Source organism: Petromyzon marinus, chromosome 20, assembly GCF_048934315.1.
Source record: "Petromyzon marinus isolate PM22_M1 ecotype Great Lakes invasive population chromosome 20, UKy_Petmar_22M1.pri1.0, whole genome shotgun sequence".
Taxonomy (NCBI): domain Eukaryota; kingdom Metazoa; phylum Chordata; class Hyperoartia; order Petromyzontiformes; family Petromyzontidae; genus Petromyzon; species Petromyzon marinus.
Genome location: NC_133686.1, coordinates 3,080,207 through 3,106,079, shown reverse-complemented (window position 1 = coordinate 3,106,079; position 25,873 = coordinate 3,080,207). Strand labels below are relative to the sequence as shown.

General features: G+C 51.7%; 1 protein-coding gene across 1 annotated transcript; it reads left to right on the top strand.

Moving 5' to 3' along the window:
• On the top strand, window positions 1-25,483 carry LOC142925318 (uncharacterized). The gene is made up of 3 exons (XM_076068195.1): window positions 1-15; window positions 147-2,285; window positions 22,807-25,483. Exons 1-2 carry the CDS (start codon window positions 1-3, stop codon window positions 1,326-1,328), a joined length of 1,197 nt encoding a protein of 398 aa, XP_075924310.1. The 3' UTR covers window positions 1,329-2,285; window positions 22,807-25,483.
• The last annotated feature ends 390 nt before the right edge of the window (window positions 25,484-25,873 follow it).

The window sequence follows — 25,873 nt, the reverse complement described above, 5'->3', positions numbered from 1 at the left end:
ATGGAGCATTGGGAGGTTCGGACGGGAGGGAGGTAGCGGAGGATGAGGGGGGGGGGGGTCTGCATCGAGGTGGGTAGAAGGGAGGAAGACGAAGCCGGGATTCAGAGGGAGCTCTTTGCGTCGTCGTGTTCGCATTGTGCCGCTAGCCAACCGCCGTGGGCACAGCCCTTGCGGCGGAGTCGAAACCAACATCGCCACCCCATCAACATCACCACCCCATCAACATCACCACCCCATCAACATCACCACCCCATCAACATCACCACCCCATCAACATCACCACCCCATCAACATCACCACCCCATCAACATCACCACCCCATCAACATCACCACTCCATCAACATCACCACCCCATCAACATCACCACTCCATCAACATCACCACCCCATCAACATCACCACCCCATCAACATCACCACCCCATCAACATCACCACCCCATCAACATCACCACCCCATCAACATCACCACCCCATCAACATCACCACCCCATCAACATCACCACTCCATCAACATCACCACCCCATCAACATCACCACTCCATCAACATCACCACCCCATCAACATCACCACCCCATCAACATCACCACCCCATCAACATCACCACCCCATCAACATCACCACCCATCAACATCACCACCCCATCAACATCACCACCCCATCAACATCACCACCCCATCAACATCACCACCCCATCAACATCACCACCCTATCAACATCACCACCCCATCAACATCACCACTCCATCAACATCACCACCCCATCAACATCACCACCCCATCAACATCACCACCCCATCAACATCACCACCCCATCAACATCACCACCCCATCAACATCAACACCCCATCAACATCACCACCCCATCAACATCACCACCCCATCAACATCACCACCCATCAACATCACCACCTCATCAACATCACCACTGCTTCAACATCACCACCCCATCAACATCACCACCCCATCAACATCACCACCCCATCAACATCACCACCCCATCAACATCACCACCCCATCAACATCACCACCCCATCAACATCACCACTCCATCAACATCACCACCCCATCAACATCGCCACCCCATCAACATCACCACCCCATCAACATCACCACTCCATCAACATCACCACTGCTTCAACATCACTACTCCATCAACATCACCACCCCATCAACATCACCACCCATCAACATCACCACCCCATCAACATCACCACTGCTTCAACATCACTACTCCATCAACATCACCACCCCATCAACATCACCACCCCATCAACATCACCACTCCATCAACATCACCTCCCCATCCCCTGCCATAATTTTCCAATAAACCGCTACGGGGGGGGGGGGGGGGGAGCGGTGGCGCAGCGGTTCGCATCCTGCGCCGCGAAACCCCCAGCTACGGTAAGCGTCAGCGGTGTGCGATATCGGAGCCGATCCCTGCATAGCACCGTGAACGCCTCCATCAAACCACCAGTGTCCTGCGTGGTTAAGTATGGTCAAGCAACCCCCGTGATCGACACGGCATGGCGTCGGCCTTCATGCAGCAGTGGATGGTCTACGTGAATTTAAAGCTCAATGCTACCTGGACAGGGTTAGCCAACGAGAAGGGAACAGCACGGACGTGTACACGTGTGTGCGCACATCTCGATTCATGCCACTCAACTCTCGATCAAAATAATAATAATAATTAATAAGGATTATTTAGGGCTACAAGCACGTGGGGTATGTATGTTACTGCAAGTTGAACTTCTTTGGCAACGTACGTAGCCAAGCGTGCTAATTGGAGGTGTGCGGAACGTCGGACATCGTGCCGAACAACACAGCGGCACAAGCCTGGAACGGCACGCGTGAGAGAGCTGTGCGTTACAGCACAACCGCGAATGCCGACGTGCAGTTGTGTTCCAATTGCAATATTCTGCTTAAACAAATAGACACGCATTCTTCTACATCGAGATCACAGCATCATTATCCTGATTATCGTTAAGTTGCTGATGACTCGGGGCTGTTCAACCGAGCAGCCATCGACTCAGAACGCGCGACGGTGCTTTACCCTACGCGTGTGTATATATGTGTGTATGTTGAACTTTTTTTTTCCCACCGTACGTAGCCAACCGTAGCCGACCTGCGTGGACACCAAAGACACCCCACAGATGCCCGCACAAGTCGATGAGATGGGAGATGCTGCGGCCTGGTGCTGCAGTCTCCGCCACAACAACAGGCCGTGTCATAAATGATGCCACCAGTTGGTCTCCTGCTCACGACCCGCTTCCATGCACGGTGACAGGTAGCGATGTGGATTCGCGCGGGCGTCCCAGATGCGATGTCGCACCGACACAGTGGGCAATGTTTATTTTGTACAGAAGGAAGGGACCCAAGTCAAGTCAATGTTGTTATCGTTGATAACACGTGGCGTCTTTCTGGCACGAATCTGCCGCTCACAACGCCATCGCAGTGACACTCAACATCAACGTAGACAATTCCATATTGCAGTGAGTGGTGGGTGAGTGAGTGGGTGGGTTGATGGGTGAGTGAGTGGGTGGGTAGGTTGGTGAGTGAGTGGATGGGTGAGTGAGTGGGTGGATGGATGGGTGAGTGAGTGGGTGGGTGGGTTGGTGAGTGGGTGGATGGGTGAGTGAGTGGGTGGATGGATGGGTAAGTGAGTGGGTGGGTAGGTTGGTGAGTGGGTGGATGGATGGGTGAGTGGGTGGGTTGGTTGCTGAATAGGTGGATGGGCGGGTGAGTGGGTGAGTGAGTGAGTGGGTTGGTTGGTGAGTGGGTGGATGAGTGGGTGGGTGAGTGGGTGAGTGAGTGACTGAGTGGTTTGGTTGGTGAGTGGGTGGATGAGTGGGTGAGTGGGTGGGTGAGTAGGTGGATAGGCGGGTGAGTGGGTGAGTGAGTGAGTGGTTTGGTTGGTGAGTGGGTGGATGAGTGGGTGGGTGAGTGAGGAGGTGGGTGAGTGGGTGGATGAGTGGGTGAGCGGGTGGGTGAATAGGTGGATGGGCGGGTGAGGGGGTGAGTGAGTGATTGGTTTGGTTGGTGAGTGGGTGGATGAGTGGGTGAGTGGGTGGGTGAGTGGGTGAGTGAGTCAAGTCAAGTACATTATATTTTTAATTTACACACGTGGCGCCTTTCTGGCATGAATCTTCCACTCAACGCACCATCATAATTATTGAGCGTACTGACCGCTACGCCACCGCTCCTCTCTTGTTACTCGGGATATTTTTTTTGTTGGGCACACTCGCCCACCGAATGTATCGCGATTGCGCTGTCTCTCGTCACGGCAAGACCATGTCGATTCCGTTCGGATTTCTCGCACAGGAGTGCAACCCGTCCTGTTGCGCGGAACGAACGGCCCGCGCAAGTGGATATCATAGAGCTACCTCTGAGATCCCTTCAGGAGACCACTGGTCAACACAGTGGAGAACAGCACAGTTTCCACCCGCTTTGCCCATGAGGGTAATGTTCCTTGCATGATGGTCCAACTGATTTAATTTTTTTCCCATTATTAGAGCTACAATTTAGCCAAATGTAGGGAATAACAAAATGCTACATGACGGTTTTTTTGTGCAGTCATTGGTGATATGGTGGAGTCCATTAACTCACTACACTGGAGAACCCAGTTTGATCACCGCATAGTCTATTGCGCGTCTATTGGTCTCTGTGTGAGTCTGAGAGCCTCTATGTGAGTCGATGGGTCTCTATGTGAGTCGATAGGTCTCTATGTGAGTCTAAGAGCCTCTGTGCGAGTCTAAGAGTATCGATGTGAGTCGATGGGTCTCTTACGTGAGTCATCGATGACAGGGGCTGTCATCAGCGGCAGATTCGTGCCAGGTGGTTGCAACCTGGCATTCGAACCCTTGCTCTACGGCGGTTCCATCTCAGCGCTCCGACCTCTTGAGTCGACTCAGTGACATTCCCAGGATGTTCAGCTCGACCTTTTTGGGAGGACGCAGAGAGCTTTGTGCGAAATAAGTAAGAAGAAGGGAACACACGGATTATATGTTAAACTGTTTTTTTTTTATTCGAAGCTTTCGTGACTGCAGAAATTACTCTTTGGTTCTTTTGGTAAAGTCACGTAGAAAATGAAATACTAATAGAATACGACGTTTCTATTTAAGGCCTCGGCACAGATTCGTTGTCCTTCTGTTTGTCTTGGTGTGTGTCTCGCTCTGTGTGTCTTAGTGTGTGTCTCTCTATGCATGTGTGTCTGCCTATGCTGTTCGCGTGTCTGTGTTTTATCATTAATTGTTACCTGATGATGGTTGCTTGTGTTGCAACCGAAACGTCGTATTCTATTAGTATTTTATTGGATTTTCTACGTGACTTTACCGAAAGAACAAAAGAGTATTTTTTCCTATACCAGGTAAGGCCAACTGAGCCATATAGCTCTTTTTAGAAGCAACCCGAGCAGCAAACTGCATCTCAACGAAGGGACTTATCATGTAGAAACTTACAGGCGGCAAATGCTCCAAACGCATGTTTATAAATGGTGAAGAGAAACACCGGAGGACCCGGAGAAAACAATCGACGCAACCACGGGGAGAGAGAGAGAACATGCAAACTCCAAATACAATACAAGAGGCATCGTCAGGCTCGGGATCGAACCAACGACCTCCTGCATACGTGGCGAGGGAGATAACAGCTCGCCACCGCGGCTCCCCTACTGTCTCACACAGAAACACGGTTTCATGGCAGCCCGACAGGACGCGTTAATCCCGCACCTCCGATTGGCACGGTTTGGCTAAGTACGGTGCGAAAGAAGTTAAACTAAAAAAAAAATTTCTACATTTTTACCGGTAAGGCCCACTGAGCTATTCAGCTCTCTTTTCAGACGCGACCTGTCCACAAATGACAGCTCAACGAAGTCGCTTATCAAATGGAAATTTTAAGCAGCCAAATACTTTGAACGCGCGATGTCGATTCTAAATATCGAGGACCCGGAGAAAAATCCACGCGACTACGGAGATAGAGACACGCAAACTCCAAATATACAGCAGGCGTCAGGGTTGGGATCGAACCCACGCACCTCCTGTGTACCAGGCGAGGCAGTTACCATCTCGCCACCTTGTACACATGCACATTAAGTACATGCGTAAAATCCACACCCGCTAAGTGCGCCCCCACGCAGACCAACTGCACGTGGCCAAACAGCCGCTCGTTATGGGGTCAGCGGTGAGAGACCGATTCTCTCTCCGCACCATCACAGATAGAGCCCCCCCCCCCACCTCCCGCCCCTTGTGACCCGGCACATGCGGTTTGCGTTAAGTGGGGGGGGGGAGGGGGGGGCAATCGGGTAGCGCTTCCACCACAGCCATCGCGGAAGAGGTGAAGGAAAAAAGAGGAGGAGGATTCTCGACGGCCCGGAGAGATGTTTGGGAGGGCGCGGGGAAGAGAGGGGGGGGGGGGGAGGTGGATGAGACGACTCGGGGGGTTGGGGGGGCGGGGTGCAGTTGGAGGGGGGGAGGCTCACACGCCGCTACCTATACACCGTCGCGTTAATGGCTCCGTCTGCTAATCCCCAAAGAGGATTTTACCATCTTTTCTGTTTTTCCTCCCATCCGATTATCTTCACCTCCCACCTGCGTTTGTGTGCCGTAGGGATGCGAAACTGCTGCTGCTGTGGCGAGTTGTAATGGTGGTGGTGGTAGTAGTGGTGGAGGTTAGGATGTTGATTTGGGGGGGGGCTGCGGTACGGGGGGGAGAAACTTGAAGGTTGCTCGGGAATATGTGAGAAGAGGGGGAGGTGTGTGAGGTGTGTGTGTTGTGTGTGGTGTGTGAGGTGTGTGTGGTGTGTGTGGTGTGTGTGGTGTGTGAGGTGTGTGTGGTGTGTGTGGTGTGTGAGGTGTGTGTGGTGTGTGAGGTGTGTGTGGTGTGTGAGGTGTGTGAGGTGTGTGTGGTGTGTGTGGGGTGTGTGGTGTGTGTGGTGTGTGAGGTGTGTGTGGTGTGTGTGGTGTGTGTGGTGTGTGTGGTGTGTGTGTGTGTGGTGTGTGTGGTCTGTGAGGTGTGTGTGGTGTGTATGGTGTGTGAGGTGTGTGTGGTGTGTGTGGTGTGTGTGGTGTGTGAGGTGTGTGTGGTGTGTGTGGTTGTGGGGGGGGGAATACATGAATTAATTTGCAAACATTGGCACGAGATGGAAAGTGGAAGGGATGGCTGGAGAGCCGGAAAAAGACACACACAGAGACACAGAAAGAGCGTTTTACAAAAAAAAAATATGACCGATTGCTCCAAGCCCGTGTTTCCATTTAATATTCATCTTAACAAGAATTACCAATTCATTGCACTGTTGCAACACGCACGCAAATGCGCTGGGGCGCGCGTTGTTCTCGAGGAACACAAACTTCTCACGGCCAAGACGGCAGAGATACGAGCCGGCCATCAATATGCATTGCCTTGGCACGGCGGCGTCGTGTTCTTTAGAAGTGGATTACGCCCCATGGTGGCAACTGTTCAAGGTCTCCGAAAGATCGCAAGGTGGACACTTGCGCTGTGCAAGTGTCCACTGTGCAAGTGTCTACCGAGGGCGATGACCTAGGTGTGCCGCCTGGCTCTGGCCGGCCGGAGCGCCGATCTGCTGCGGCCCGCTGAGGGCCCGAGTTCGAACGTCGGGGGGTTTAGCCGCACGACCACCGAGATAAGAGGACACCGCGCTCGCGAGGGTCTCACGCCAGCCCACTGACGCCAAAGCAAACAAATCGTATGATGGTAACGACCACAATTATTACAATACATAGGATTATTAGTATTATGAATTGACGAACCAAATGCCACGAGCGTTGTTTGACACCACTTATTAAACTAAACTATTTTTTATTTTTATTTTAACCAGGTAAGGCTCACTGAACTGTGTAGTTATTTTTCAGAAGCGACCTGGCCACAAACGATAGCCTAACGAAGTGGCTCATCGTGTGGAAATGTAGAACAGCCAAACACTCTGAACGCGTGATGTTGATTCTAAACGGATGACCCGGAGAAAAATCCACGCAACCATGGGGAGAGAGTGACATGCACACTCCAAATATACAACAGATGTTAGGGTCGGGATCGAACCCACGACCTCCTATATACCAGAGTGTGATGCTGCTTGGCCAACATCGTTCCCGACAACCTTTGTCTCCCCAATATTGATAGCCGCCGCAGGTAGGAATCGACCTCGTGATGCTGGGTTCATTGATGCTGCACACAAACCACTGAGCGAAAAAACGAGATTCCGAATTGGGATATTTTTTTATGCAGCTAAGCTCAGGAGATCGTCACAGTTCAATGGTCATCACTTCCTGCCTTCTGCCAGATCTCATACCTGTTGCAAAGTTCGCATTGGTAAAAAAATATATGAATAAACAGATGGCGAGTGAGTGAGTGAGCGAGCGCATGAGCGAGCAAGTAACGCAGTGAGTTAGCGAGTGAATACCCAACCAGCGGGTGAATGAGTGATTGGGTGAGCGAGTGAGTGAGTGTGTGCCAAAAGTGGGTTTCCAAATAGCGAGAGAGTGCGTGAGCGAGCGAGTGCACACAGTGAGTTTCCGACTGGCGGGTGAGTGAGTGAGTCAGTGAGTGAACGATCGCCACAGTGGATATCTCAGTGGTGGGTGAGCGAGCGAGAGACCGAGTGGGTGAGTGAGTGAGCGCCTGCAGTTGATTTCTTTGTCCACACCGCCTGAGAAAACAACTAGCCGTGGTCCACTCTCCGCATCTCCACCGCAGTTTTTGCGCAGCCCGAAAAAAAACGCGTCAATCTGAAACCATGGGCCGATACAAAAAAGCTCCGTCTGCGGCCACGCGAACAACGTGCAACATTTTGCCGAGGCAAGCACCTTAGCATCATCACCCTAACTTTTTGATAAAAAAAACTAAAGCCAAAGGCTTTTCTGCCCATAAAGTGTAACAACAAGTCACAGGATGAGCCGCTCTCTGCTCCGCGTGACAAAGAACACGCTCGCTTGCTCGCTCGCTCATTCGCTCGCGTCGCTCGCAAACTTGGGATGATGAACCCAGTCCGGCTTCGATTGAGGGGACCTGAGAGGCAGAGGCGGTGCCGCGCCACGTGGCTCTATCCAAATCTTTTCGAGCCGGAACGGCCCGGAAAATTCAGTTCCGGGAAACATTTCGGACACGGCCACTTTAAATCTCGCCCTACGTCACCGTCCCTCCGCTGCGGCGTATGCGGCGGTGTTCATGCGACTCGAGGGTACAACAATGTAGGATTATTATGGGTAGGTGAAACTTGGACTATGGCGGAAGTGCCTGACGCCAAAAATACAGACTTTTTCACGGGGGCCCTAGCGGCGTTCCACAATATATTGTGCAATACATTAATCCCTGCGCTGGTTGTTTCGGGGCCCTAAGCAGACATTATTTTTGGTGCACTCTCCACACCACCCCTCGCCTTCCTCCCCCCTTTAGAATGTTTCACTCCTAACGAGATGACAGCACAAGATATAAACAAGAGATTGAGACATCGTGTGATGAGAGACGGGAGATAGAGTAGAGATAATTTCGGAGTACGAGATTAGCTTTTTCATGTTTGGCAGGATTTAACATTGAGCTAACAATCGGTTCACCCGTATTTATTTATTTATTGTTTCATAAATCCAGGGCCCCTTGGGTTTCGTGGGGGTCCTATGCCTTTGCTTAGTTTGCTTGAGCATAGGGCCACCCACTGGTCAGAGAGAGAGAGCGAGAGAGGGGTGTTGTGTATCTTTTCGTATGAACAATATCATCATCATCAACTGCTGCACAAGAGACGTGATCGCTGATGGTCAAGTGTTGGGGTGGGGTGGGGAGCTGCAACATCGCAGGACCGTGGGAGATGCCGACAGCTTTGAGAGGCCTTCATCCAGCACTGGAATAATCGTGACTGGGCACTGGTGGCCCGAGCTACAAGCAAACTAATCAAAATGTTAGATTCCCCAACTAGTCCAAGGGGACAATGTATCATACACAAACTCCACATGTGCACAAGTTGCATATAAATACTCACCACATTTGCCATTAACACTCACATAATTTAGACCCGCCCGTACTGAACATCTGTGAAACAAAAGAGCTTCATAGCTCATCGGATTCCTGCTGCAGTCTAAATAAACATTCTGATTATGATAATTGCCTGACGTTTGATTCCAGGCAACGGCTACCATCATGTGCTTCGCGACGATCCGGCGAGGTATGGATTCGCTGTCTAAAAAATGGGCGACCAATTAAGATTACGTTTCCGTAATTAGCAGATGATTACGTAACAAAAAGGGCTGAGCCGTTCTTGGTCAGTTGCGTTCGTATGACACAGTGGCGAGAGAATCTGCCTCCTAGCCTCGACATGTATATGCTAAGGGGGGGGGGGGTTATTTAAATTGTGTTGATGGGTATCTGCGTGTTTGCCAGTTAGCTCACGGATCTAATTTAAGAAACCGTGGGGACTCTAGAGAATTGACAAGAAAAACTCACGAAAATAGACACGAAACCTTCTGACTGGTAAGTTAGCCCGTCACAATACAACATGCTTCCAACTCCGAAGGAAGAAGTTGAGTTCCTTAGCACGGTAACCTTTTGACCTGCCCCAGGGCGCCAATTGTTTAATATGGTAGCCGAGAGATGGCACGAACATTATTTGTGAAATTTGTATAAACGGCTGTTCGTCAAGCCACTACTGGATGAAAGCCTCCCCATGCCGTGTGGGCAGTGAGGGTTTGTTTGACCATACATCACCACGCTGGTCAGTGTGGGTTCGTAAAGTGGTGGGTAGGGGGTGTTAGCCGTGGCCCGGAATCAAATTCAAGTTGGTGGTGGTAGAGGTGGTGGCGGTGGACGTGGTCACGGTGGCGGTGGTTGCTGTGGCGATGGTGGCAGTGGCTTTGGTGGTAGAGGCGGTCGGTGGCTTTGCCGGTGGTGGTGGCGGTGGTGATGGTGGCGGTGGCTTTGGTGGTGGCAGTGGCTTTGGTGGTAGTGGTGGTGGTGGCTTTGGCGGTGGGTGTGGTCGGTGGCTTTGCCGGTGGTGGTGGCGGTGGTGATGGTTGCGGTGGTGGCGGTGGCTTTGGTTGTGGTGGTGGCGGTGGCTTTGGTGGTGGCGGTAGCTTTGGCGGTGGTGATGGTGAAGGTGGTGGCGGTGGCTTTGGTTGTGGTGGTGGCGGTGGCTTTGGTGGTGGCGGTAGCTTTGGCGGTGGAGGTGGCGGTGGTGGCGGTAGCTTTGGCGGTGGTGATGGTGAAGGTGGTGGCGGTGGCTTTGGTTGTGGTGGTGGCGGTGGCTTTAGTGGTGGCGGTAGCTTTGGCGGTGGAGGTGGCGGTGGTGGCAGTGGAAATGGTTGTGGCAGCCGCGCTCCGCTCCGCTACGCGATGACGTGGACTAACGTGGGCATCAATCACACCGCCGATAAGGCCGCCCCTATCCGACATCATTACCCTTTTACAAGCGCGCCTCGGTTAACGTGTCATAATAATTTACAATTTACACGTGTCATAATCATTTACAATTTACACGTTCCCGCGGACATAACTCACGTCTCCTCTTAAGCAAAGTCATTAGCGCCTGCGTCTGTTTTTGCTTGGAGTCCCCCCCCCCCTCCACTCATTCTATCTCCCCCCCAAAACGTTATTAAATTAGCGTGAATGCGCCGCTTTATAATATATAATATATCTCAGGACAATGCTGTTGACTTGACGTATTAAAGCAAACATTCTGTTGGACTTAATTGCATGGCGACTGATGGAGCCGCGCGTTCGCCGACGTTAAATCATCGCGCGTGACAGCGCCGCATCTGCCGCACCCGACCGCCCAGTTCGCTCTCTCCCTCGCTCGCTCGCTCGCCATCTCCCAGTGCGAGCCCTTAGCCGGCGGTGCGAGCGAGCGACGGATGATGACGGATCGTAAACCACTACCCAACTCATCCGGCCACTGCAGCTCGCCCGTCACGAACCTCGCACCCAACGCCGCTTTAACTTGTAAGCAGGCCTGGCCCCAACCAAAATAAAGCTGGCAGCAGAGCAGAGTGTTTGTGTGTGGGGGGGGGACATAGCCAGTCTCGAATAACGAGCAACACGTACAATGGAAACTAAAACAAATAAACAATCACGGCCACCCCCATCATCATCATCATCATCGGTCAGAGATGACCTCAGAGGGACTATCTCGACAGCTTCTTCTTGTCGAGGATCTGTCGCAAACAGTGGTGTGAGTATATTATTGCAGGGCTGTGCCTTTTCATTTTCTATATATTGTATATATATTTTTTTATAAACCAGGAACCTGAAAGAGAGGAAAACTTAACAGCGAAATGGGTTTGACGACGGCCTAAGAGATTGGTGCCAGAAAGATGTGGCCACTACTTGAGACATATTGGCACCACAAGACAGAGAGGAAAGTGGAAACAAATGACGGCATGCTACAGTAGACACCTACTGCGGGCTATCTGCCCATGGACCGTGATGATGATGATGATAAAACTATAATAATAATAAGAACCTTGATCTCTTTATGGACGCCCGGCTGGCAGGAGACGGATTAGTTGGCGTCTGTTCCAGTCGGACTGGAGGAGAGGGGGGTAAGGGGGGGAGGGCAGCGTCGCCAGAAACAAGGAAAAAAATCCTCCCAAAACCTTCCAAAAGACCCAATTAGCGGTTACGGACAATCCCAGGATAATGGGGCGAGCGAGTAAAGCCCGCGACGCGACCCGACCCCCAGCTGCCTCGCGCTAACCCCCCCCCCCACCACCGCCCACCACCACCACCACGTGGTGCCCCACAAAACTTCACAAGGCGAGCGATCACCCGACCCCAAATTACTAACGTGAACTATTTAATGCGGGTTTTTTTTTAATTGAAACCAACGCTAAGATTCGCAGTGGGGTGGGTTTATTTTTGTATTTTGTTTAGGGGTGAGGCGTACGTAGTGTGTAACGCTCCGACCGGATCTGCGTCGTCAAGGCCCTCCACCAAACCCCTGCGACGAGGGCAAACGAAATGGAATCTCTCACCGTGAACACGTGCACGTACAACGTTGAAGTTTTGTCGCACCGTACGTAGCCAACCGAGCGAATCGGAGGTGCGGGGTGAGGGGTGGGGGGAAGGACAACAAACTCATCACGACAAACTCATCACAACAAACTCATCACAACAAAAACTCATCACGACAAAAACTCATCACAACAAACTCATGACAACAAAAACTCATCACAACAAAAACTCATCACAACAAACTCATCATAACAAAAACTCATGACAACAAGCTCATCACAACAAAAACTCATCACAACAAAAACTCGTCACAGCAATCACATCACAACAAAAACTCAGCAAAACAAAAACTCATCACAACAAAAACTCATCACAACAAAAACTCATCACAACAAAAACTCATCACGACAAACTCATCACAACAAACTCATCACAACAAACTCATCACAACAACAAGCTCATCACAACAAAAACTCATCATAACAAAAACTCATCACACTAAAAAGTCATCACAACAAACTCATCACAACAAACTCATCACAACAAACCCATCACAACAACAAGCTCATCACAACAAACTCATCACAACAAAAACTCATCACAACAAAACTCGTCACAACAAACTCATCACAACAAACTCATCACAACAAGCTCATCACAACAAAAACTCATCACGACAAACTCATCACAACAAACTCATCACAACAAACTCATCACAACAACAAGCTCATCACAACAAAAACTCATCACAACAAAAACTCGTCACAACAAACTCATCACAACAAACACATCACAACAAGCTCATCACAACAAAAACTCATCACAACAAAAACTCATCACAACAAAAACTCATCACGACAAACTCATCACAACAAACTCATCATAACAAACTAATCACAACAAACTCATCACAACAAAAACTCATCACGACAATCTCATCACAACAAGCTCATCACAACAAAAACTCATCGCAACAAACTCTTCACAACAAAAACTCATCACACCAATCTCATCACAACAAACTGATCACAACAAGAAAGTGGTTAGCAGCGCCCGCGTTTCGCTCGGTGCCTTTTCGGTCACCCTCTTTGCTTGCGGAGATGGCGGCGGTGGTGTCGGTGGTGGCGGTGGCGGTGGTGGCGGTGGCGGCGGCGGTGGCGGCGGCGGTGGTGGCGGTGGTGTTGGTTCGTGAAACAAAACGGCGAGCGACGTTTTGTGAATATTTCGGCATCAGGGGGCGTGGGCGCCTGGCGCCTGCGCTCTCTCTGCGCCCTCGCGAGATCTATGAAACTGATGAACATCTGTACAACAAAGAGCTTTATAGCTCATCGAATTCCTCCTGCTCGCCGCCTACGGTGTCAGAGCACCAGCTGCGGAAATCCGGAAGAGGGGGGCGGGGTTGGGGAGTGCTGTGGCGGGGGGGGGGGGCGAGGTGAAAACAAAAAAATCCAAACTAAATCATTCGCATGAAATGTAGTCATCTTAATTTCATCGCAAAGCGCCATACTTGCTGCTGAAATTTGTCACTTATTGAGGTTGCGATGCAACCCGGTGAGTAAGAGCTTCATAGGTCATCGGATTCCTCCTTTATGAATACATATTCTGATGCTGATGTCGCTTCCGGGACGTCTGACCAGTGGGGAAGAGTAGGCCAATGATGCCCTCTGGAGCGGCTTCTCTCGCGCTCCATTTCGTCCAGGCCCTCGCACCGCACTTCGTTTTGAATCAAGCAAACCGAGTTCGACTAAACGGGCCCGGCGAACATCGGTGGCTGTAACTGCTGAACAACTCCGGGACATCCGTGACCCCTTGCCAACGCACGCTAATGAGAACGAGGGCGTCGCGGTGGCTAGGAGATGTTAACTACCTCGCCGAGTTTGCAGGAGGTCGTGGGTTCGATACCGACCAAGACGCCTGCGGTATATTTGGAGTTCGTCTGTTCTCTATCTCCCCATGGTCGCGTGATTTTTTTCTCCGTTTCCTCCAAGGTTCCCCTCGTAAATTTATAAACATGCGTTGAGAGTGCTTGGTTGCTATGAATTCCCACGTGATAAGCCCCTTTGTTGAGCAATAGTTTGTAGGCAGGTTGCTTCTGCAAAAAATATATATATGTATCTCAATGAGCCTTACTTTGTAAAATAAAAATAGTTGATGTTAAAGTATACACAAACAATCCATAATGGCCAACAGAGTATGGGAGGAGCAGAGGGAGAGGGGGGTTTTATCTAGCTGTGGATTTACAAAGGGGGCTTTAAGGTTTTACTTGCTGAAATAAAAAAAGCCAAATGTCCTATTATTAGCCTGTTCGACGCACTGACCTCTGCATGACCCATCAAGTGCAATGGGGCATCCATTCAGTGCAGGGTAGGGGGAGAGAGCGAGCGAGCGTGCGTGCGGAACAGGAGGAGAGCAGGGTGGGGAGGTGGCTGAGTTAGTGGGTGGTGGTGGAGGAGGAGAGTGAATGAATGGGACGCGGGGGTGGTGGTGGTTTGTGTGCGCGGTCGTGCCGCGGTGAGCGCTGCGCTACGAACCCGGCCTCCCGAGTTCGATTCCTGCTCACGGCCAACACCGGTGACGATTATCTGAATCGGTCATGGGCTTCCCCTAGGTCGACTCAGCCTCAAGTGAGTACCTGGTGCGGTGTATAAACATCGCCACTGGGGAGACAAAGGCGGCCGGGCGTGGTGCTGGCCACCCATCCCATCTTGTGCCGTGCCGGCCTTCATAGGTGTTACTCTCTAAGAGTACTTGCTCCGCAAAAGTCTGCTGAACGCTATACGGGGGATCTTTGTATATTTTTTTAGTGTATCGCGCCGGCCTTCATAGATGCTCGCTTAACAGCACTTGCCCCACAAAAGTCTGTGAAGGCTGAACGGGGGAGGAGCGGGGCGGGGGAGATCTTTGTCCGTGGAGCGGGCTTGGTGGCGAGGCCGCGTGGTGCCGCTTGAAGGGGCTACGGCAGACACACTTGAGCCAGTGTCTCGCCACTTAATAGTGGGGGGGGGGGGGGGGTGGTGGGTGTTGGGGTGTGGGTGGTGGGATGTGGGTGCAGAGAGCTGCGATAAGCGTCGTCGTCGTCGTCGGAGGGGGGGAAAGAGGAGAGGGAGGAGCGGCGGTCCCCTGCCACACGCACTCACCATAGCCGAGCTGTGCTGTGCCCGCTGTTCACTGCCTGGCGGTAGCATTCCCGTCCAGCCCTTATCAGTGCCCTTACCTTATTACGGACCAATTCAGACCTCGTTGGTCACCCACCACGTCCATGCTACCAAAGTCCCATCACTCGGGAGAAACACAAACAAATAGACAAACAACTTTTTTTTTGACAGTATTGAAACGGCTGTACGCCGTATGGACATGAAAACTCAATTTCCCTGTACCAGAATACGGGGTAAACGTATGGGTTGACACGTATGCGGTCATATTTAATCGTTTATTTGGCCGGTCTTAGTACCTAGAGGTGCCCCCTCCCCTCCTCACCCCGCTCTCTCTCTCTCTGTGTTAACGTTGTCCCCTTTCACGCACCCACAACATCGCGTATCGTGCTCGATGTACCTCGGAGTTTGTCTGTACTCGCCGTGTCCTGATGATAATGTACCACGCTCGTCATTCCACGCCGTGGCGGTTGTTTTTGGTGGCCAAGATTCGTGGTCTAGTCGCGGGATCTGCGAGTGCCACCCGCTGTTGAATGTGGAACGTGAAGACGCGATCTCAGAGGTAGCTCTGTGATATTCGCTTCCGTGGGTTGTTCTCTTCCAACACGAAGGGTCGCGCTGATCCGTGAGGTTATTTGCCTCGTGATGCGATGCTGCCCGCGGAATCGGGATATATATTGTACCGCACTATTATGATAATTATTATTATAATGAGTATTATTATTTCACAACGAGTGGGTGACGTTGCGTGTATAATCCCAATTGAGTCATTTGCAGGATGTGTTATTTGGTCGATACCAGTTAACACGCTTTGTTTTATATCTATGGGTGGAAAAAGTAACGGGTTAATTCCGGAGAAACCCCACGCAGAACAAGGGGGGGGGGGGAGATCACACAAACCCCACGCACAAAGAAAAATCTCATTCAGGCCCTTGCTGTGTGCATTTTTTTTACTTATTTCGCACCGTACGTAGTCCACCGTGCTAATCGGAGGTGAGGGGGATGGACGACAAAACGAAGCACTGAGAGCCAACCATTTGTTCGTCTCTGCTACCCTGCTACCGTGCCACCCTAACCACGAATACACAATGGGGACAGAATTCAAACAAAAGCATTCTAGAGAGCCTCCGCGTTCACGCGGCGTGATGCAAACGCAAACATTTGGGATGGCCACCATAGACGCACACAAAGACGAAGATACCATCGTGTAGCCTTAACGGACTGATGGGGCAAGTGTTGTTAGCGAGTAGCACCTATGAAGGCCGATACGGCACACGAGGGGGTGGGTGGGTCAGCTGTCTCTCCCTCGTGGAGATGTTTACACACCGCGCCAGTTACTTGAGGCTGAATCGACCTAGGGGAGGCCCAGGACCGGTTCGGATAATCGTCACCGGAGTTGGCCGTGAGCGGGAATCGAACCCGGGTTGCCAGGTTCGTAGCGCAGCGCACTAACCGCTACGCCACCGCTCCCCACACACACACAGACACACACATTCGCGTACACACACGCACACCCCCACGCATGCACGCACGCGTGCCAAAATCCGTTGAAAAACAACGCGCCCACGTGCTCACGCGCGTGAGCACGTGGCAGGCTCAAGTGCGGTGTTTGTGTCTCGGTGTTGCATCTCGTGCGGTGTTGCCTGTAGACGTTGTGTCTTCTTGTGTCTCGTGCGGTGTTGCCTGTAGGCGTTGTGACTACTTGTGTCTCGTGCGGTGTTGCCTGTCGGCGTTGTGTCTACTTGTGTCTCGTGCGGTGTTGTGTCTCGTGCGGTGTTGCCTGTAGGCGTTGTGTCTACTTGTGTGTCGTGCGGTGTTGACTGTAGGCGTTGTCTACTTGTGTCTCGTGCGGTGTTGCGTCTCGTGCGGTGTTGCCTGTAGGCGTTGTGTCTACTTGTGTCTCGTGCGGTGTTGACTGTAGGCGTTGTGTCTACTTGTGTCTCGTGCGGTGTTGCGTCTCGTGCGGTGTTGCCTGTCTGCGTGTCTCCGTTTTCACTGCGCTACCGCGGTCAGAATCCGGGTCGCATATCGAATTCATCAACACATGGCACAAAAGTAGAGTTATATATTATTTTATCCGCTTGTAAATGCCCCGGCTGTTATTGGTAGTGATGGTGGTGGTTGTACGGTGGGTCATCTTGAAATGTCTAGCGGCAGGACAGTGGCAGAAATTGAACAAAGTACGCAGGCAACGAGTATAACAGCAGCATCGTCATCACCAGCAGCCATGACCAATCCACTGCTGAATGAAGGATTTCCCGAGTTGATGTCATCGCTCGCCATTCTGCGATGTGAGCGATGCACCACGCACCTTGACGTAAGTTCATTTCTTCGCTCCGTCTCTCCGCTATTCTCAATCAAGCGGCTACGATCGTAACACTGCAAAGGGCGCAAATACGCACGGAAGGACGCACACTTGGAATTGTATTGAGAGAGGGGAGAGAGCGGGGGTAGGGGGGGGCAGAGGGGGAGAGATAGAGAGAGGGAGAGATGGGGGGGGGCACTCGGATTAGAGAACGCGCACAAGTTGTATAATCTTAATGGCTGCTATAGACAGACCGTGTTGACTCCACAACAACAAATCCCCGATACTATTCACACCCTGCGTGGCCACGGGGCGTTGATTTTGTTGTTGTAACCATGCTCCACCGGGCAGGCCAGTGCGGGTTTGGTGACCGGGGAGTACACGACCGGCACGGTTGTCCCTGGCCTCCACCCGGGGTTACCCGTGGCTGGGAATCGAACGAGCAAGCCCCCATGCTGCGCTGTTCCGTCTTGCTGGGTGCTTTATCCCATTACCAGCCCTCTCCAGAGTATCCGTCTGCAGTCGAAGCGAAGGTGTTCTTGGTTAGTTAATTGAATCGCGCCTCGGTCACTTGTTTATTCACGTATTGCGCAATGGGGCTTCCATTAAGAAAAAGAAGAAGACGACGACGAAGCGGGTGGAGCATTAAAACTCGGATTAGGTACAGGCGCAGCACTGCAATCGCTGCCCTAACGCCGCTGCTGGCAGGAGCGCTTCCACGAGGCGGGGGTCTCGACAGCGCTCCTCTAGCTGGGTGCACGTCTGCGGGACGTGGTGTAAGAGCTGGAAGTACCCTCACTTTACCCCACCACACGCGGCCTGCGAACCGTGGTGGTGGTGGTGGTGTACCCCATTCGTACTGCTGCGTGCAAAGAGTCGGTGGGGGAGCATTTTTTGGGGGGGGGCATTGTTGGAGGGGGCATTGTTGGGGGGGGTGGCATTGTGGGGGGGGGGGTGGTGTTGGGGAGGGGTCGGGTGGGAGATTTGAGAAAACTGCCCCAGTGTTTCAACTGCCGCGCCTGGAGCTGGATTCGATGCAACAAGGAGCACATTTACGGAGTGCGGATCATGAAATACTCATAACCACTTTAGCCTGCGCCCCGAGTGGATTACGTTCGCCGTGGCCACACGAATTGCCCTGTCACTCGTACAAATAAGGGGATTCGTGTGGACCCGAGCACTTCCAAATGATCGCTAAGAGACGCACGCGGCTTGTAAGAGGACTCAACAGCACTGTTCGCTACATACGGTGCGAAGGAAGTGCAACATACGTACACACATACAGGGCAGCGACTTGTCAAATATTTCCACACGCCCAGGCATCCAGCGGCAAACGAAGCCCTGCGGATACCGCATCCAGTAGACGCATGGCATGGATTTGTGTGTACGTTGAACTTCTTCCGCACCGTACGTAGCCAATCGTGCTAAATGAAAGGCGCGGGGACTGGGACAACAAACTAAACACAAACACAGTTCTAAAGAAATTAGTTTTCAATCTAGAACAAAGGAGTTTTCAATCTAGAACAAAGGAGTTTTCAATCTAGAACAAAGGAGTTTTCAATCTAGAACAAAGGAGTTTTCAATCTAGAACAAAGGAGTTTTCAATGGAGAACAAAGGAGTTTGGCAACTGGAACAAAGTAGTTTTCAAACTAGCACAAAGGAGTTTGCAATCTAGAACAAATGAGCTGGTAATCTAGAATAAATGAGTTTGCAATGTATAACAAATCAGAGCGAGAAATTAAAGCGTTAATGTGAAGTTCCCCGCTATTAAAATTCCCAACACAACGGGTGCTCTCTTATAACGAAAACGATTGATCATTGTTTGTTTATGATACAGCACCCGGGGCTGCGGTGGCCAGATGTTAAGTGCCTCGCCTGGTATACAATGAGGCCGTGGGTTCGATCACGACCCTGACGCCGGGAAATTAAACTATAAACTAAACTCTGATTTTTTTTTTTATTTGACCAGGTAAGGCCTACTGAGCTATACAGCTCTTTTTCAGAAGCGACCACGTGGAGAGAAAGACACGCAAACTCCAAATATACAGCAGGCGTCAGGGTCGGGATCGAACCCAAGACCCTCTGTATACCAGGCGAGAGCGTTGACATATCGCCAGCCTGCTTAGCTTATGAAATCAGACTGGTGTATAAATCAGTTACCAATTAATATAATATCTATATCCAGTATACTGCACTTCATAATATAATATTCGAGGGCTTCTACCGTGGTGGCTTAATGGTTCTCAGATCGGCCAAATATGCAGCAGGCGTCAGGGTCGAGATCGAACCCACGACCTCCGGTATACCAAGCGAGGTAGTTAACATTTCCTAGCCACTGTTGTGAGAGCGAGAGAGGATCGCTCGACTCTCCCCGAGCAGCTTAGTTCTCCGCTCTACTTGATTTAATGCAGCGCACAGTTAAACGCTCCTAAGTTGTTGGTACAGGTTTTCTGTTGTTGTTATTTCCAAAAGGAAGGGGATAGAGAGAGGAGGAGGGGGGGGGGGAGACCGCAGATTTCGGTGATTCGTTGGCGCGCTTAAATAAATATATAACAAACATAAACCAGACCATCAAAAAACTACCCCCTGCGAATTTGTATCTCAATCTTTCGGTCTAGACACGCCGTTTAAGGAAACGGCAAATAGTTACGGGGCCTCGTGCAGGCGAGAACATTTCATCTATTGATGTGGGGCGCGTATCTCTAGCGCATGTACCCCGCGGGTCACGTTCATAATCGCACCGTCTTCCACCCACCACCCTCCACCCCCAGGGAATTACTCCGCAGGAGTCGCGTTAGGTAGGCGAATGGGGTGGTTGAGTGGTTGGGGTGCATGCCATGGCCCTTTGCGTGGAGTGTGAATAAAATAAACTGGCTCGTGAAGAGGATCGGCCAGGTTTGATCTTCCACGAAGCCCACGGTCCACCCTAAACCGCATCCACTGCACAAACCATTGCAGTAGATGCGGATACCTGATGCACCAAAAAAATACTCTCTGTAGTAGTGGTGCGACTGTGGCTGGCGGTTATCCACAACAGGCCGTGTAAAACGACGCAATGCCCCGATCCACAAATACTCAGGAGACACCACAGCCATTGTACACTCCGCTGCTGCTGACGCGGTTACCTGCCCTCGACCACCTGAATGTGAAATAGTAGCCGTTGCTCTGCATCTACATCAGGAGCCATACGGAAGAATAAGAATATCGTTTTCCGTTGGATAGCATCGCTGTAAAGGTCATAAGGTCATATGCCATTTTTGTATTCTGCTCCCTCCACTTCCCGACGACAGAGTCAGTAACAAGCAGCACCGTTAAATGTGTGATAGATAAGAGTGTATTAATGTTTCCTTAATTGAGCAGCGTTATCATTGCTATATGAGCTTCGGGGGGGGGGGGGGGGGGATATACGATGATGATGCTGGTGATGGTGGCAGATTAAATTCCAAGTCGAGTCGTGCAAGGGAAGAAGCAGAAAGATAAGTGGTGTGACCTGCAACTTGGTGAGTGGGTGTGGTGCGGGTGATAAGTGTGTGGGTAGGGAAGTGAGTGGGTGAGTGAGTGGGTGAGTGGGTGAGTAGGTGGGTGACTGAGTGGGTGACTAGGTGGGTGAGTGAGTGAGTGAGTGGGTGAATGAGTGGGTGAGTGAGTGGGTGAGTGAGTAGGTGAGTGAGTTAGTGTGTGACTGAGTGGATGACTGAGTGGGTGAGTGACTAAGTGGGTGAGTGAGTGGGTGAGTTGGGGTAACCTGCAGCACTCGTGGTGGTAGTGGTGGTGGTGGAACGCAGAACAGACGAGGTGAGACAGTCAGTCTGGAGGACAAAACAGACACAGACAGACAGAGAGAGATGTGATTTGATGTCACGTCCTTATTGGTTAGAGTGTGAAAGTATACTTGCGTATGGGGGGTGATGGGGGGCTGGGTCTGGGCTGAAACATATTTTTTGTGGGGGGCGGTGGGTGGGGGGGTGAAATAAATCAATATCATAAAGATGCCCGCAGGAGTCAATCCGTAGCAAAAGCTTGAGAGAAGAAATGCCGAACGCCCCCCCCACCGCCCGCCAAAGCCAGAGAACCGCTCTGGGATTGAATCGCTGCGAAGTGACGCGCAGCGGAACGCCTCCGCCTTGAAGCGTCGCGAGAGGCGCCGTGCGCGGTGTTTGTCGCAGGCGGAGAAGCAGGCTCACGCAGCAAAAGGCACAGGTCCCCCGCGTAGCCTCAGCAGACTGTCGGGGCAAGTGCTGTTAGTAGCGAGCAGCACCTATAGACACAAAGACAAAGGTCCCCCGCGTAGCCTAAGCAGACTGTCGGGGCAAGCGCTGTTAGTAGCGAGCAGTACCTGTAGACACAAAGACACAGGTCTCCCGCGTAGCCTCAGCAGACTGTCGGGGCAAGCGCTGTTAGTAGCGAGCCGTACCTGTAGACACAAAGACACAGGTCTCCCGCGTAGCCTCAGCAGACTGTCGAGGCAAGCGCTGTTAGTAGCGAGCAGTACCTGTAGACACAAAGACACAGGTCTCCCGCGTAGCCTCAGCAGACTATCGGGGCATGCGCTGCTAGTAGCGAGCAGCAATCTACGAATGGCCGGAACGGCACACGAGTGCGTGGGTAGCCAGCACTACGCCCTGGCCGCCTTTGCCTCCCAAGTGGCGATGTTTACGCACCGCACTAGGTACTCATTTGAGACTGAGTCGATCTAGGGCGGAGGAGGAGGGTGGGAAGCGCCCTGGACCGATTCAAATATTCGTCGGCCCCATACCGTAATAGCCTTCGCAGGCTTTCCGAAGCAAGTGCTGTTAGCGAGCATACGCGTGCACGCACACACACGCGAGCGAGCGAGCAGACACAACACCAATAAACAGCGTGACTAAGCAGCGGTCACGGGCTAAACGCGTTTGAAGATCGAATCGGCGCGCAAGGATGTGAAACAAGGAAGCCCCCTGTTCCGATTAGTCCGCTATCGGCATGAAAACACAACACGCACGCGCTCCAAAAGCACCCAAGAAAATAGAAACGTTAAGAATCGATCCTGCGTTCGGTGGACAGGACGCGGTCTGTTCTCAGATTAAGATTTAAGTTCGTATATATACTGGAGGAATCCGATGAGCTGTGTCCAATTATGTGCGCAACAGCGATTTACAACAACAAACAACGATTGGAGTGCAAAGTGGAGGAAAAGTCAGCAAGTCACGAAAAACAAATACAACCTATATATGTCCAAATTGCATAAGTACATGTGGGAGGATATTGGAGCACCCTGAGAAAATGCACGCGTGCGAGAGAGCAACACTCTATCCCATGTCCAGTATTTTATTTCCCCACTCCCCATCCCCTGTTGTCCTCTTCATCACCGCCGGACAATCGAAGTGATGGGGATCTCTGTCGTCTCTGTCTCTCTCTCTCTCTGCAGCAGCAGGAGCTGCTGGAACACAGAGTCGGGAGGACGAGTGCCGGCACTGGGGAATCGCTCGGGCATTGTGAGAGGAGAGGCTTTTTGGCCGGCGACCCGCATCGCGCGCTGTAAGATGCGCTCCTGCGGCCGTCTGGAACGCTCTTCCTTCCGATATTCGGAAGCCACTGGGAGCTGCGCACTTTGAAATCATCTCGATTTGAAAACGAATTTCTTAGGAACTGATTGCTGTGTTTGATTCGTCGTACTTCCCCCGCACATCCGATTAGCACGGTTGGCTACGTACGGTGCAAAAGAAGTTCAACATACAGACACACACACACACATACGGAGGTTTGGGCGAGTGACCGGGAGGCAATGCTGGACCGGGCACCAATTAGCTTCCTGCGTTCGAACCCCCGGGTTTCTACGGCCTGTGATGGTTACAATTGGCATCTCGAATGTACTGACTCCTGGGCGTGTTCCCATCCATTGTATGTGTGCATGTATGTTGGACTTCTTTCGCACCGTACGTATTCAACCGTGCTAATCGACGGTGCGGGGGAAGGACAAGGAAGCAGTTCTTTAAAAAAACAATGAGTTAGTCTCAACGACCCGCCATCGTCACATGTGCTGCCGAACCCACTGACTAATATTCCAATGGTCAACATTACTCACGCGTGTCCGTTCGGCTTTTTGCCGACAAACCCAACCAATTTGCCATATTTGCTCACGTGACAGCTGGAGTTCGGTTGCCTCTGTCGGGCCGTGGAGGTTTGTGGCGAGCACGTGACACTGCAGCGCTCTCCTTTGTTTTGTTTCACGACTTGCTCCGACTCGCGATCGCGTTTCGGACGCGGCCGAGCGCGCGCGCGCGCGCCGTGCAGCCCATCAACGCTCGCGCGCCTCCGATTGTTCCGTGAGGTCGCGTCGCGTCCGTCGCCTACATTCGAGGCGGGGGGGGGGGCGTTGCCGCCAACAAAGCGGCGGAGGCGTCTCAACGAGAGTCGCGAGCGCTCTGCACTGCTCGGCGGCCTGCGAAAGACCCCGCAGCCACGTTGGACGTTCGTCGTTGCGTAACGACGCCCCGTTACGTCACCGTCCCATTATCAGCAGCCAAATGTTTCGCTCGCCCGTGCGCCAGTCTTGAGAACACAGTGTCCATTCTTCACATGAGCTCGCTCTCTCACTCCCTCGCTCTCTCTCTCTCTCGCTCTCTTCTCCAGTGAAAACATTTACTGTTATGGGTGCCTTAACGCGGCGTGGCCTTTGAGAATCGCTCGATGGAATTTTGATTCTGCGGCGGTTCTAATGCTAAAAATGACACCGCTTGTGCCGAGGGCTAATCAAAGCGCCTTCTAGAGCAAACACTACCCAGCCCGAAGACAAAGCGCGTCTCTGCCGATGCGCTCAGGGAATGTGTAACGGGGCGGATTTGTGCGACGCGCACCCCCGTTTATAAATATTTTTTACGCTTTACGCGTTCCACGTTCCGTCCCAACGTTCTCCCCAACCCGTCGCGGCCGACACCCCCAACACCCACCCCCCACCCACCACCCACCCACACCCCACCACCCACTCGCTCACTCAAAGTTCCGCATCAACTGCCAGCCGCTCGAAGCCAACCATTCACCCGCGCGTGGAGGCTGCCGTGAGATTGAGCGCCGGAGGAGACGGTTGCGGGGGTGGCGATGCAACGTAGGAGGCGAAACCCGAGGGATAAACAAACCTGGCGATCGTGAACACCCGACGGAATTCATTATCATCAATCAGCCATGATTATCATCTTCATAATCATCAACAACAATAATCTACAATCATCATCATCATCAACAATCAGCCATGATCATAATAATCAACAATCGGCCATGATCATAATCATCAACAATCAGCCACGATCATCATCAACAATCAGCCACGATCATCATCAACAATCAGCCATGATCATCATCAACAATCAGCCATGATCTTCATCAACAATTAACCACGATCAAGCCCCTGTTGGATGAAGGCCCTTTTTTCCCACGTTTCTGCCACCTCTCACGAATCCGGCGGTGTTACAATCCGCCGAGCGCACCAGCGCACGAGGCGATGCCACATTGCTCAGGGGACGGGGTGGGGAGGGGCGATGGGACGTCCTCACACGAGCAGGAGACGTCGCTAGAAACTCTTACGAGAGGACGTCGACGGAGAAGACTCAGCCACTCAACTCGTGCGCCGCCTATATATATATTAAAAAAAAAGGAAATCACATTTTGAACATTTGACCGGTTGCTCTAAATTAGTCGTCGATTTGTTTTTGGCACTCCACAGCCCCTACTGTGATGGTCTCCTGGCTTGAGTGTGAGAATGTTGGGATTGTGGTCTACAGCTGTGGACTTGATGGACTATATAACACGAAACAATTGTTATTAATCGTTGCTGGCACGTGGAGAAAAAGGTTGGAACTTCGAGTCACAACAACACGCGGTGGCAGGGGGAAACGAATCGGAAGGTGGCAACACGACGGCGATCCACCTGCGCAGAGCGATAGGGACCTCTCGCTTTGCCCCGGCAGCTGGAGATTCAAATCACTTCGCGCTGATCGCCGAGTTTCAAAGGGCCACTGCTGTTCGCGCGGGATCAGCGTGCAGCGTTTCTAAGCCCGCTGCATTTCGCTCGATTGCATTCCAGTCGCCAGGCTGACCGGCACTAATTTTTTTTTTTAAATTCCCCTTCTCAAACGATGCCCACTTGTCGCCGGTTAAGAAAGAGAATTCAAACTTGAATAAACCCTGAGGTTTTTTGCCGCTGCTCGGAATCTGATTGTGGTTTTCTGGGTTGGCGCCGAGTGTTGCCACGGTGGCGAGGTGTTAACGACATCGCCTGGTATACAAAAGGTCGTGGGCTCCATCTTGACCCTGACGCAAGTATACTTGGAGTTTGTATGTTCTCCCCGTGGTCGCGTGGATTTTTTCCCGGGTCCTCCGATTTATTCTCCACATTTGTTAACATGTGGTTCGATGAGTTGGCCCCTATAAATACCCACGCCATAAGCCACTTCGTTAAGATATCTTTCATTTGTGACCAGGTCGGTTCTGAAAAACAG